The 12,454-nt window shown below is 43.1% G+C and overlaps 1 protein-coding gene across 1 annotated transcript in view; it reads left to right on the forward strand.

Moving 5' to 3' along the window:
* Window positions 1-296: 296 nt before the first annotated feature.
* LOC107120170 (tubby protein homolog) overlaps window positions 297-12,454 on the forward strand; it is a gene marked incomplete at its 5' end in the record, with an annotated part of 58,364 nt that continues 46,206 nt past the window's right edge. Inside the window, 2 exons of the mRNA XM_015422818.1 lie at window positions 297-459; window positions 10,629-10,763. Coding sequence (XP_015278304.1) covers window positions 297-459; window positions 10,629-10,763 — 298 coding nt within the window. The remainder of the gene's footprint in view (window positions 460-10,628; window positions 10,764-12,454) is intronic.

Genomic DNA, 12,454 nt, shown 5'->3' on the forward strand with positions numbered 1-12,454 from the left:
TAGAGTAGCTCTACATTGGATTGCTCTGCTAGTATCTTACATGGGGTGGATCCAACAGGGTTTTTCTGTGGATGGAAGGATTTCCATAATATACTATCTCTGTGTGTCTACTTAGAAAATAATAGCAAAGAAAGGTGTTGTTGAAGAGTTACACTTGATGTTGGGCTGAATATTGTCAAACTTAATATTATTTACTGGGTTGATACTACTTGCTGAGATACTCAGAAAATCTCAAACCTCTCAGGGTACTAACTATGAATTTAATCTAACGTGGAACCCTTTTGTGTTTTTTTTAGCGAGCATTGCTAGAACAGAAACAGAAAAAAAAACGTCAGGAGCCACTGATGGTTCAGTCCAATGTGGACAGTCGCACAAGAACACGCAGAATGAAACAGTCAGAAGAACAAGCACCACTAGTGGAAACTTACCTCAACAGCAACAGCAACACCATTTATCATGGTATACAAACATCATTCATATTCTGCGGGTTGACTGCAAAATAAGCTAACTGTAATTTTAGTTTTAAAGAAACTGATTTAAAATGAACACCAGCTTTGAAAATTCCCAGTATTAAGTTATTTGAATATTTGTCTATGTTCCAACTGCTATATAGTTGCCATACGTTTCAGTCTCATATTTTATTTCAATATTTCATCAAAGAGCATTTTGATCATTCCTCTCACACTAGATGAGGGTAGGGAGAGCTACTAAGGAAATAACTCTTTGACAGTCTTTCTAAAGTTATTTATTATTTGTGGGTTTTTCCCCATTAGGTTGTAGGAATGTATTGCAGTTTTTTCTCTTTTTTAAGCAATGAACTTCTAGGCAAAAACTTAAAAATGCTACTTTTTCATAAGATGAAAGAAGACACATGTCAACAGAATCTACGTTTCGTTTCTATACTCTGTGGAGAGTTGACTGTACATAAAAAGTTTCAGTCCTTTTGCCCTCAGTCATGGTAGTTAATATTTATTTTATGGAATTATTTTTTTTTTTAATAAAAATGTACTCTTAGTGTTTAAATGTCAGTCTGAATAGATCTTACTTCACGATACACATTAACAATTGTTCTCAAACTCTTAAGCTAAGCAATGAATGGGAAGTCTTTATTTCTTTTTATCAAGCATAGTATGTACCCTTTTTGCAATATCATCAATCCCAAATAATCCTTTTGAGGTCAGTGGATATTGTCTGTTAAGGGCATAAGAAGAGAACTGGAGGATCAGACTAATGGTCTATCTAGTCCAGCATCTTGTCTCACAAAGTGGCCAACCAGTTCCTGTTGAGGTTAGTGGATATTTGCCTATTAAAAACATCAGAAGAGCCCTGCTGGATCTGACCAGTGGGTCACTTAGGCCAGCATCCTGTCTCACATAGCAGCCAACCAGTTCCTGTGGAGGGCCAACAACAGGGCATAAAAGCCGAGGCCTTCCTCCTGACTCCTGCTTTGGCCCCTTAGTCGCCACACATGGCCCTCATTTGCCATCCCACCCTCACTCCAAAGTTCTATTATGCGTCTATCAGTATTACCCTGAGGGTTTATACAATCATCCCTTTGGACTGACTAGTCCCAAACTGCAGGCTCTCTAGCTTCTGTCGACTTTCCCCCTGGGCAGTTCCTGTGGAGGGCCAACAACATGGCATAAAAGCCGAGGCCTTCCTCCTGACTCCTGCTTTGGCCCCTTAGTCACCACACATGGCCCTCATTTGCCATCCCACCCTCACTCCAAAGTTCTATTATGCGTCTATCAGTATTACCCTGAGGGTTTATACAATCATCCCTTTGGACTGACTAGTCCCAAACTGCAGGCTCTCTAGCTTCTGTCGACTTTCCCCCTGGGATTAGTTTAAAAGCTGCTCTGCCATCTTTTAAATATTAATCGCAAGCAGTCTGGTTCCCTTTTGGTTCAAGTGAAGCCTCTTTCTTTTGTACAGGTTCGCCTTGTCCCAGAAAGTTTCCCAGTGCCTCACAAATCTAATCACTTCCTCTTGGCACCATTTTCTCATCCATGCATTGAGGCCCCTGATCTGTACCTGTCTAGTTGGCCCTGTGTGTGGAACCAGCAGCTCTTTTGAGAATGCTACCTTTGAGGTCCTGGCCTTTAACGTTCTGCCTAGTAACCTATTTTTTTTCCTCCAGGACCACATGACTACATTTCCCAATATCATTGGTGCCAATGGGCACCATGATGTCTGACTCCTCCCCAACAATTATTAAGCTATCTAGATATCATGTGATGTTTGCAGCCTTTGCATCAGGCAGGCAATTCACCATGTGGTCAAAACACCTGTCATAGACCTCACTTTCTATATTCCTAATGATTGAATCACCTACCCTGTTTTCCCAAAAATAAGAGTGTCTTATGTTAATTTTTGCTCCCAAAGATGCGCTAGGTCTTATTTTGGGGGGAAGTCTTATTTTTCCATGAAGAAGTATGTTGGTCCATTGCTCAAGGAAGAGGTCTAAGGGATCACATCCCTCCTCCTCAGACTGATGTCCTCTGATCTTGAGACTCTCACTCTCCACAAAAGCTGAAGAGCTGACAGCACAGGGACTTCTTGTAAGTCCCTGAGGGTTTCTTCCTCCAAACCTCTCTTTCTGCTTCAGCTTCTCCAGGTTGGCAATCCTAGCCTCAGTGGAACAAACTTGTTCCCTGAGAGCAGGGGTCATTTCATAGAAAAAGAGGTGCAGGAGCTCATTATCATAACTTATTTGCATATGCCACACCCCCTGACATCACCGGAAGTGTGTCAGAAGGCAACACCCACCGCTCAGGCTCCACTGGACAGTTCTGGATTCCTAGCTATGGGGGTGGGGGAGAGATGTGCAGATCTGTCCTCGCAGAGGAGGGAGAGCTTGTACCTGAATAAAACTTGGTCTTAAAGGTGCCACTGGACTGTTTTAGACACAGGGGCCAGGCGAGCTCTGCAACTGACCTGGCTGCTTCTTGCTCTGACTGAGGGCTGCTGGGAGCAGGGGACAAGGCTTGTTGCATGTGCCCACCCCCTGTCATTTCGTAGAAAAAGAGGTGCAGGAGCTCATTATCACAACTCATTAGCATAACTTATTTGCAAATGTCACACCCCCTGACATCACTGGACGTGGGTCAGAAGGCAACACCCACCACTCAGGCTCCACTGGACTGTTTTGGATTGCTAGCTATTGGGAGGAGGACGTGCAGATCTGCCCTCACAGAGAAGGGAGAGCTTGTACCTGAAGGCAGGCTGGGGGGGGGGCTCTGCAAATTACCTGGCTACTTCTTGCTCCCCATGGCCCGACTGAGGGCTGCTGGGAGCAGGGGGTGGGGCTTGTTGCACGTGCCTGCCCCCTGAGCTCCTTCTGCCGGAGCTCTGCTCCTGTGCGCTCATGCAGGAAATGACCCCTGCCTGAGAGCCAAATGCTTCATGCAGTGAGCACGTACCCATGATTTCTACATAGCTGGTAGATAATCACACATGTGGTACTCTCTGCAAAACACTGAAGAGCCCCTGCTGGCTTTCTGCCTTCGTAACTATTTAGTCGTTTGAAGGTATCTTTAGAGTGAAAAGGGTGCTTACCTGACCTAGTGCGGATTTCTGTAGCAGAAAGGATATAGCAGCACACCATCCTCCTTGTTGATGTGGAACTTGTATGTCCCTGCTCAGGAAACGGAGACTAGAGTTCTGCTACCCCTTGACCTCCAGCACTGAACTCCCAAGCTCAAGTCTCCTGTTAGAAGCAACGTGAGCAAGCCCCAAAGGGATCCTGTGTGCCTTTTACAGGCCCAACCCTCTGATGAGCTAATAAGCTGTGCTTTATGTCTATGGATGGGCATGAACCCGGAAAATGCGGTTCAGTTCATAACTTGTGGCATGCCTAGTTTGTGAGCCACAAACCAATTCGTGGCATGCCTAGTTTGTGAGCCACAAACCGTCATAAACTTTTAGGCGCCAAACTAACCGTTTTGGTTCATGAGGTTCATGCAGTAGAATAAACCCTCCCCCAGCATGCTAGAGACACCAGACTCACAGGGGATTCTCTGGCTGGCACTCCTCTGCTTGCCCTCCATGTTTGGTGAGGATTGGCTTTACAGGGTCTGAGTTACAGTCCCCCAAAGAATGTGCCCCCAGGAAAGTGCTTTCTGGGCCAATAACAGGCACAGGTTCATGAGGCTCAGGAGTGTATAGAATGTACCCTGTGCAAGCCAGAGACATCAAACTCACAGTGGACCTCCCCCGATGGTCCTCTACATGCCTCTTAAGTTATTTGCAGATTGGATTTAAGGAGTCCAAGTTATGCCCCCCCCCCAAAAAAAGATGCCGTCAGGAAAGTGCTTTTAGGGGAAATGTCAGGCTCTGGTTCAAAAGTGTATGGAATGGACCCCCTGCAAGTTACACACACCAAACACACAGGGACCCTCACCTTTATATTATATACATTAAGTTTTTATTGTTGGCCCTCTATTCTGTTTGACTTACCTCTTTAGGTTCTGGTTCCCAGATTTCAGGGTTAAGTCCCCACCCCCCTTTTGTCCCTAGCTTGGGGATAACAAACTATTTCTCTTTGTCTTGCAGAAACTCTCAAAGTTAGAGCTATTTCAGCAAAAGTGACTACTTGCTGCAGAGTTAGCCATTGTATTATGGTGGAAATTATGATGTAGGTGCCTATCTGTCAGCTGCCAGTCAGGATTAATCATGGTCATGGAAGAAATTTTACATTTTCCCTTTAAATGCTATATGAGTGTAAAATATAGCTATACCTTATGTTACTTATTCTAAATAGATGCATAAGAACCTGGCTATCAATACGTACTTCTCATTCTGCCTGGAATATCTCACTAGAGATTTTATTATTTTAAAAATAAGCATTTAAATGAGGTCGAACATCCACTGTCATGATATCTAGCAAGTGGCTGAATAGTTGTTGTTGTTTTTCAAATCCATTAGGGCTCGTTCACAGTTTTGCCCCACTGTGCTCATGGGGGAAACCATAATTCCAAATTGAGCTATTCATGGAGACAGCTGCAAGCCATTTCCCCAATAGCACTATGTCACCATGTTGTTTCCAGCCATCAGGTATAGTTGCGGTTGTGTGTCACCTAAGAAAGGTTGTGCGGTTGCTTGCCTACAAAAGAAACCGCCTTCGTATACTATTTATTCAAAACATTTTAAGCTAACAAAGGGTTCCCAAGGCCACTCACAACACATTAAAGCAACACATTAAAAATTAAAAGCAATTAAAAAAAATACGTAAACACTTGAATGGGAGGAATGATCATTGAGAATCAGTGGGAGAGTGCCAGACAAAACAAAAAAATGCTTCACCTGCTGTCAAAAGGCAATAATAGGAGGGGACAGACAGATTTTCCAGGGAGGGAATTCTATAATTTTGGTGTCACCAGGAAGGCTCTTTCTCAGGTTGCAACACATCTAGCATCAGATGGCGGGGGCAGCTGAAGCAGGGCCTCCAGAGATGGTTCATATGGGAATAGGCAGTCCTTCAAGTATGTTAGCTCCAAGCCATATATGGTTTCAAAGGTCAATACCAACACCTTAAATTGGACCTAGAAGCAAACTGGGAGCCACTGTATGTGGAACAAGACTAGTGTGAAATTTATTTACTTAGGATATTTCTATCCTTATGACTCACTCTAGTCAGAATTCTGGCTGCAGCATTCTGCAGCAGTTGTAAAATCTAGGCACTCTTTTTTTTTGAGATCGAGAAGATGCAGGGAAAATCGGGGGATGCTGCAGGTCAAAATGCGGCCGTGCAGCAAGTAGTGGGAAATTGACGAATACAATCGGGGGAAAGAGAAGAGCGAGGGCAGCGCAGCTGCTTGTGGAAAATCAGTCTCTGTTCGGGCAAAAAGGATGAAAAAAGATGGTCTTCTCAGGACTTCCTTTGTGAGGTCCTGCAAGATGACACATCCACCAGCTTGCTAAGAAGTATATAATGAAATATGTGCTGGACAAGACAAAGAAATTTGATGGGAGGCATTGAAAGACATTGAGTTTTCTGTAGTTTAATCCAATTTAGGTCATGCATTTCCAGAGTAAGGCCACATCAGTAATATAATCAGTACTATAATAATGGTGACTGATAGGTTCTGTGACATGGTATGGATTGTAGCATCTGCTAGCAATCAGTTTTTAGCCTATCAGATAACTCAGTTTCATAGACTTTGGTGTTCCTAGATGCATCATTTTCTCTGATATCTCTTGCATACTGGATTTCAGTGCTTGGTCTGTTTCATATTCAGAGATCATCACCATCACCACCACCATAAATCCCTTCTAAAAGTCACACCAGATAAGCTCCTTCACTGCCTGCCATTTTCTTTCCTGTGATATCAGAAATTTATTTAACTAGCATTAGCCTGAAGGTAAAATAACTATTATTATCAACTGCAGTTTGACGAATTGGTTACAAAGAAATGGAAAATCATTCAGCAGTTGTGACCTTGTCAAGCAGAAGATTTAAAAAATCCACATGAATTTATGCTATGACTGAGACACACACATTTTAGTTGCTATCTACACCATCAGTAATGGAGATATTAAACCTGATAAAAGCAGCAACATTAGGTTTCCAAAAAGCTGCACTACTGCCCTGTAATAATGACAGAATACATTGTGAACATTTAGAATATAATAAGAAACAATTGCTTAAAAATTCCCTCGCGTCTTCTAGATCCTTGTTTTTTGAGATCGAGAAGATGCAGGGAAAATTGGGGGATGCTGCAGGTCAAAATGTGTCCGCGCAGCAAGTAGTGGGAAATTGACAAATACAATTGGGAAGGGAAGAGCGAGGGCAGTGCAGCTGCTTGTGGGAAATCAGTTTCAGTCATTTCTTGAACTTTTTCTATGGGTTCTAAGTAGTCCTTGTTGTACCTTTGGAACTATCTAGATAATTAAGTGAACTTGAAAATATGCATGTTCGTTACTTAAGACTCTGTCCCATATAGATCTTATTTCTATAAAAAGACACCCTTTTAATTTATATTTTATTTTATAAAAGCATTAAACAGTTACAGAAGGATCAAACTTATTGCAATCAAATAGCTTACATAGTACATATAAGTATTTCTGTATAATACAGAAGCATAGTATTATAACTAAGTACACTGTTTTGAAATAAGTATAACCCACTATCAGAACATAATGTACCTGAAATAACTCAAAAAGAAATATCCACAAACCATTCAACAGTACTAATAATACTAAAATTGTCTAGAATTAAGTCTAGTTTACTGGTTTTTAAACTTTGTTCCATAAACAACTAGGAGCATTGTTCTGATGATTTGAATACCAGGTCTAAGGAGTGTAAATTACTATAGGTTAGATTCAGTTCAAAAATAAATCATCTGTCTATAAAGAGGATTTTTTTGGGATTACTCCAGCCTCAGCCATGTAAGTAATGAGTGGATACCAAGTCGCAATGAATGTGTTCTGATTTATGTGAGGGTGTATTTGAGGTGTGGAGTGAGATCTTGCTCTTGATTAAACAGTTCCATAAATGATCTTGCCAGGATTCTATAGTAGGTGGAGACTTATCAAGCCAGTTAGCAGCTATTGCGGTTTGTGCTACAGCTAGTAAAGTGTGAATTAGTCCGGTCTTACTTTTGTTTCCATGAAGGTCTGGCCAGTTGTTCAAAAGAAAAGTTTCTGGTAGAAGAGGTAGGTTTACTTTTGTAATTAACTTTATGTGATGTTTGACTTGTGACCAGAAGGATTGTGTATAAGGGCATGACCACCAGCAGTGGATATACGGTAATCTGCTTTCTGGCCACAGTTTTTGGTGCAAAGCAGATCTATGTCTTCTTTCATGTGATGCAGAGTAGCTGGGGGTATATACCATCTCAGAAGAGTCTTTATAGTCTGAAAACGGATATTAAAAATCACTGAAGATAGGTTTGGAGAGGTTCATATACGGTCCCAATCTTCTTTTAATTGGTTTTCACAGTCTCGGCTCCATAGTTTTTGGTGCTTAAGTGGTTTCCCTCCATCCAATGCATTCAAAAGTTTATATATTTTTGAGAGTAAACAGGGTGTGTAAACAGTTTTTCCAGGACTTGTTCAAAGCCTGTCTGTGGTCTAGTAATTGCTTCTGTAATATGCAAAGATTCTGTAAATATTGGAACCGCATTATTTTCTTATTTTCTTTTCTAGCTGTGCCTTTTCCAGAAAATTATTCTTATGCTGTAGGTCTGCAATATGTACAGCTCCAGCAGTTCTCCAGGGATAATATACAGCACCTTCTTGGCCGGGTGGGAACCATGATTGGTTTAGAAAGGAGGACTGCAGAGAGGTTGGGGGGGGGCTAGCTTATTTTTGTATTTGTGACATATATTGAGGGTATTTGTTAGGTATTTATGATCTTGTTGCCAGGGATGGATTCCAAAAGGTGTCCAATAAAGTATGAGGGAATAAGTAGTGACTTTCAATTTGGACCCACTCCAGTTGTGGTGATGAAAGAGCGTGAAGTAGAGCAGCTAGATTAGAAGCTTCATAATATGAGCTGTGAATGGGTAGGTCAATTCCTCCTCGTTGTGACATTCTTCGTAGTGTAGCAAAATTAACACAGGGTTTCTTGTACCCCCATAAGAACTGGTTTATGCTTTTCTGCCATGATTTTAATTCCCGGATTGGGATTTCTATTGGAATTGTTCGAAACAAAAAGAGGTATTTGGGGAGTATGAAGCTTTTTATAAGGGCTATTTGATCTAGCCAGGAAGGGTTTAATGAATTCCACTTAGTCATTTGTGTTGTAGTTTCTGCATGAATTTGTTTAAAGTTCTGATCCAGTAACTTTGAGATATCTGTGGGGATATAGGCTCCTAGATGTCGCCAAGATGATTTTGTCCAGTTGAATGGAAATGCTTTCTTTATCACGAGTCTGGTGTAGTGCTCCAGGTTAATGGGATAGATTTCCGATTTTTTCTGACTAAATTTAAGTCCGGAGATGCAGGTAAATTCGGAGGTGATACTTTGCACATTGTGAAGAGATGAAACTGGGTTCATTAAGTAGAGCGTAAGATCATCCGCATAAAGATCAATCTTGTGTGTCCAAGTTCCTACATCGATGCCTTTGATATTTGGATTCTTCCGGATAGCTTCTGCCAATGGCTCTATGGCCAAAACAAATACAAGAGGTGATAGAGGGCAACCTTGCCTAGTTCCCCTTTGTAGATGAATTTTGTGAGAGAATTTACTATTAACCAGTAACCGTGCTGTAGGATCGAAGTAGAGCGCCTGAATGGCCATCAGAAAGACACCCTTTTTGAGCATTTGAGTGAATCTACTGAATTCTAATTTTTTTATGATTAGATTGCTAATCTTGCTTTAAAAGCAAGGAGGAAGTTATTGTGGAATTCATTTTGTTCATCTGCAGAAACTCTGATCTCTGTAATTGCCATTAAGATTTAGGGGCGCAGGCCATTACTGTTTTATATTGTATAGTTTTCTAGAAAAGATCTGTTCCAGAAATGTATGTATGTGCTTCAAGTGAACCCAATGTCAGTGTCATTTCCTTTACAGATTCATGCTGGTTAGCTGCAAACGTTGTCTCCTGCAGTGTCAAAACAAAAACTCTTGTGTTGCATTTGGGGTGGGGGTTGGTTGGTTGGTTGGTTGAATAATCCCTCCTTTGTTCCTGACTTCTTCATTGCATAGTTGTTAAATATATGTGCAAAGAAAACCAGCATAAGAGCAATAAATGACAGGGGATGATCAGGAGCAACCAAAAGCAACTTATTTGTGGGTAGATCTGCTATTTTGGGAGCAAGATGGTGCGGTAGTTACCAGTGTATTTAGTTGCTGGTAGGAACGTCAGCTTGATGCTTGAAGGGTCATGCTGGCATGCCTGCAAATAAATAAATTGACTTTCAGGTAAGTGCTGCAGTTTGCAGTTTTGACAATGTTCCTTGCAGAGTCTCTCCACACATTGGTAGGAACATTGCTAGAAAATATTTTTTGAAAGTGGTTTATTTGTAGAGGAACCTAGAACTGAACTCTCAGTGAGGACTTCACAGGGGACCAGGTACAGACTTTGTTATCTGCACTATGATGCCCTGGGACATAGCTGAGTAGAAACAGTCAGACCGATTTCTCACTAGAGCTGCGTCGCTGTTGCGCCGCCCTTTGCCCCGTTTCTATTAGTCAATTTCACACCCAAAGCCGTGCGGCGGCATTTTGACCCGCAGCTTCGCCCGATTCCTTCCTCGGTTTCGTGACCCTGTTTTTTTGAGGATCACGAAACCGCGGAGGAAATCGGGTGAAGTCGTGGGTCAAAATGCAGCTGCGCGGCTTTGGGTGTGAAATTGACTAATAGAAATGGGGCAAAGGGCGGCACAACAGCGACACGGCTCTAGTGAGAAATCAGTCTCAGGCTGCTTCACGGATTCAGAAAGCCTGAAGATCAGAACACCAAAACCAGCATTTAACAGTGTACATTTACATTATCAATCTGCAACCTTTTGTCCTACAGTTTTCTTTCTGTACTATCTGACACATGCACCTTACATTCTGCTTTGCTTGCTTGCTTCACTGTGGCTTCATAGATTTCTGATTTCTTCTCTTCCTTGTTTTTTTCTCTTGTTTTCTTTATCTCTTCTTTTTTTTGGTTGGGGTGTCCTGAATCTCTCGAGCAGTACAGGATGCTGAGCAAGAAGATGTAAAAGTGGTAGCAGACTCACAAGCTCCAAAACCAACTAAAAAAACCAAGGCAGCTACGGGAGGCTGTCAAACTGGCAACACCAGGAAGGAGAAAAAGGGGAAACATAAAGGTTAGCTGCATGCCGCTGATTTTGAAAGAAGATGTTCATGTGATTTTTATATTTAATTGCATTAACCACATAAAATGAATAATTTATCATTTATAATATAAAACTAAACTGTTCAGCACATTCCTGGAATTTAAAACTATAAATTCCTACAACTAAAATTGTAAATATACCTTATAATTTACATGATCTATATACTAATAGCAAAGTTGGCCAGATCTGAAGACACTTAAATCCAGTGAGTGGCACTGTGAATGGGCAAGACAGAACTTCCTACAAACCTGAGAAGGACCCCAAGTTTTCAGAAAAATCTGAAATCTAAAAGTACTGTATAATAACATATTGTAGGGTTGCCAAGTCGTACCTTGTCCTGAAGTGGGGGACTCCTGGGTCGATCCTGGAGCACGCGCGCCGCATCCACGTCACCAGGAAGTGACGCGACCACGCCGGGCACGCTGGGGGCGGGGCCATGACCATCCGAGGGAAAATCATAGAGTTTTCCCTCAGATGACCGTGGCCCCGCCCCCAGCGTGCCCAGCACGGTCGTGTCACTTCCTGGTGACGTGCACGTTGGGGTGGAGTTCCCCCCGGGGCTCGATCCAGTGGTGGCAGGGAACGGGCCTCTGGGGCGGGGTTTTCCCCGCCCCCTGGGGGGACTTGGCAAGCCTAACATTGATATAACAATATTCTAGTGCTGATTTTTTTTTTAAGTGCAAAAACCCTGGCAGCACAAGGAGTGGGTGGTGGCTGCTGCTGGGACAGGGGGAGGAAATGGCTTCTGAAGTAACATGGTCAGGGAAAATAGCTGCCATGTGGATGAGAAAATCTGAATTTTCCCACCCACACAGTAGCCATCCAGGCTTTAATGTGGTTTCAGAAAGAGCAGTGAAAAGTTGGGGAAACACCATGAGGTACACAAATGCAGCTTGATGCTGCAGAGAAGCAGGGGGAAAACCCCACGTCCCAAAAGCATTTAAATTTGGGGCAAATGGCCTTTCTCTGGCTTCTAAAAAGTTGCTATCTGTCAATGTTTGGAGGTCCACCCTCCTCCACAATGCCCTTATCTCCGAATTCACCCCAAGTCCCAGAGATGTTCCTCTGGCCTCAGATGACTTGGATCATGGAGGGGGGTTACTTCACCCAGTTCCGCCTCCACCTGTGCTCCACCATGGTCTGTTTCTCTCACTGCCCCAGCTTGTTCTTGCCCATTGGCAACTCAAACCTTTCTCTGTCAACTCCTACTCAGCCATCACTGAAACCTGTTTTATAGATCTCCCCGTACCCGTCAGTCCCACCCCCTTTCCCTGTTGCCGTGGCCCACTTGCAGGTGGGGGTAGTTGGAGACCAAGGCCTCAGCCCGACCTGGGCTAGCCTCGGCCCTGGCTGTACCCTTCCCTCACCCTGCCACTGACTGGTGCTTCAGCATTTTCCACAACTCTCTCTGTCTTTGCTGGAAGCCAGCTCTGTTGGGCATGGGCCATTTCCTCTTGCTGCTGTCGCCTGCTTCATGGGTCTCTCCTCCTGTCTGATGGGCTAAGGTAGGTTCACCGGTAACCAGCCAAGTTGGCTGGTTTCCTGTCAGCGTTGGAGTTTTCCTGGTTCAGGTATCTGTGCAGAGGCAGGAGAGTCTGGACCCACCACCCAAGGGGTTGGCAGATCGGGACACTATCCTAGCCTACATTGTGATGCTTGAT

The sequence above is a fragment of the Gekko japonicus genome, unplaced genomic scaffold, assembly GCF_001447785.1.
Source record: "Gekko japonicus isolate JY-2015 unplaced genomic scaffold, Gekko_japonicus_V1.1 scaffold4251, whole genome shotgun sequence".
NCBI classification, from domain to species: Eukaryota; Metazoa; Chordata; class Lepidosauria; order Squamata; family Gekkonidae; genus Gekko; species Gekko japonicus.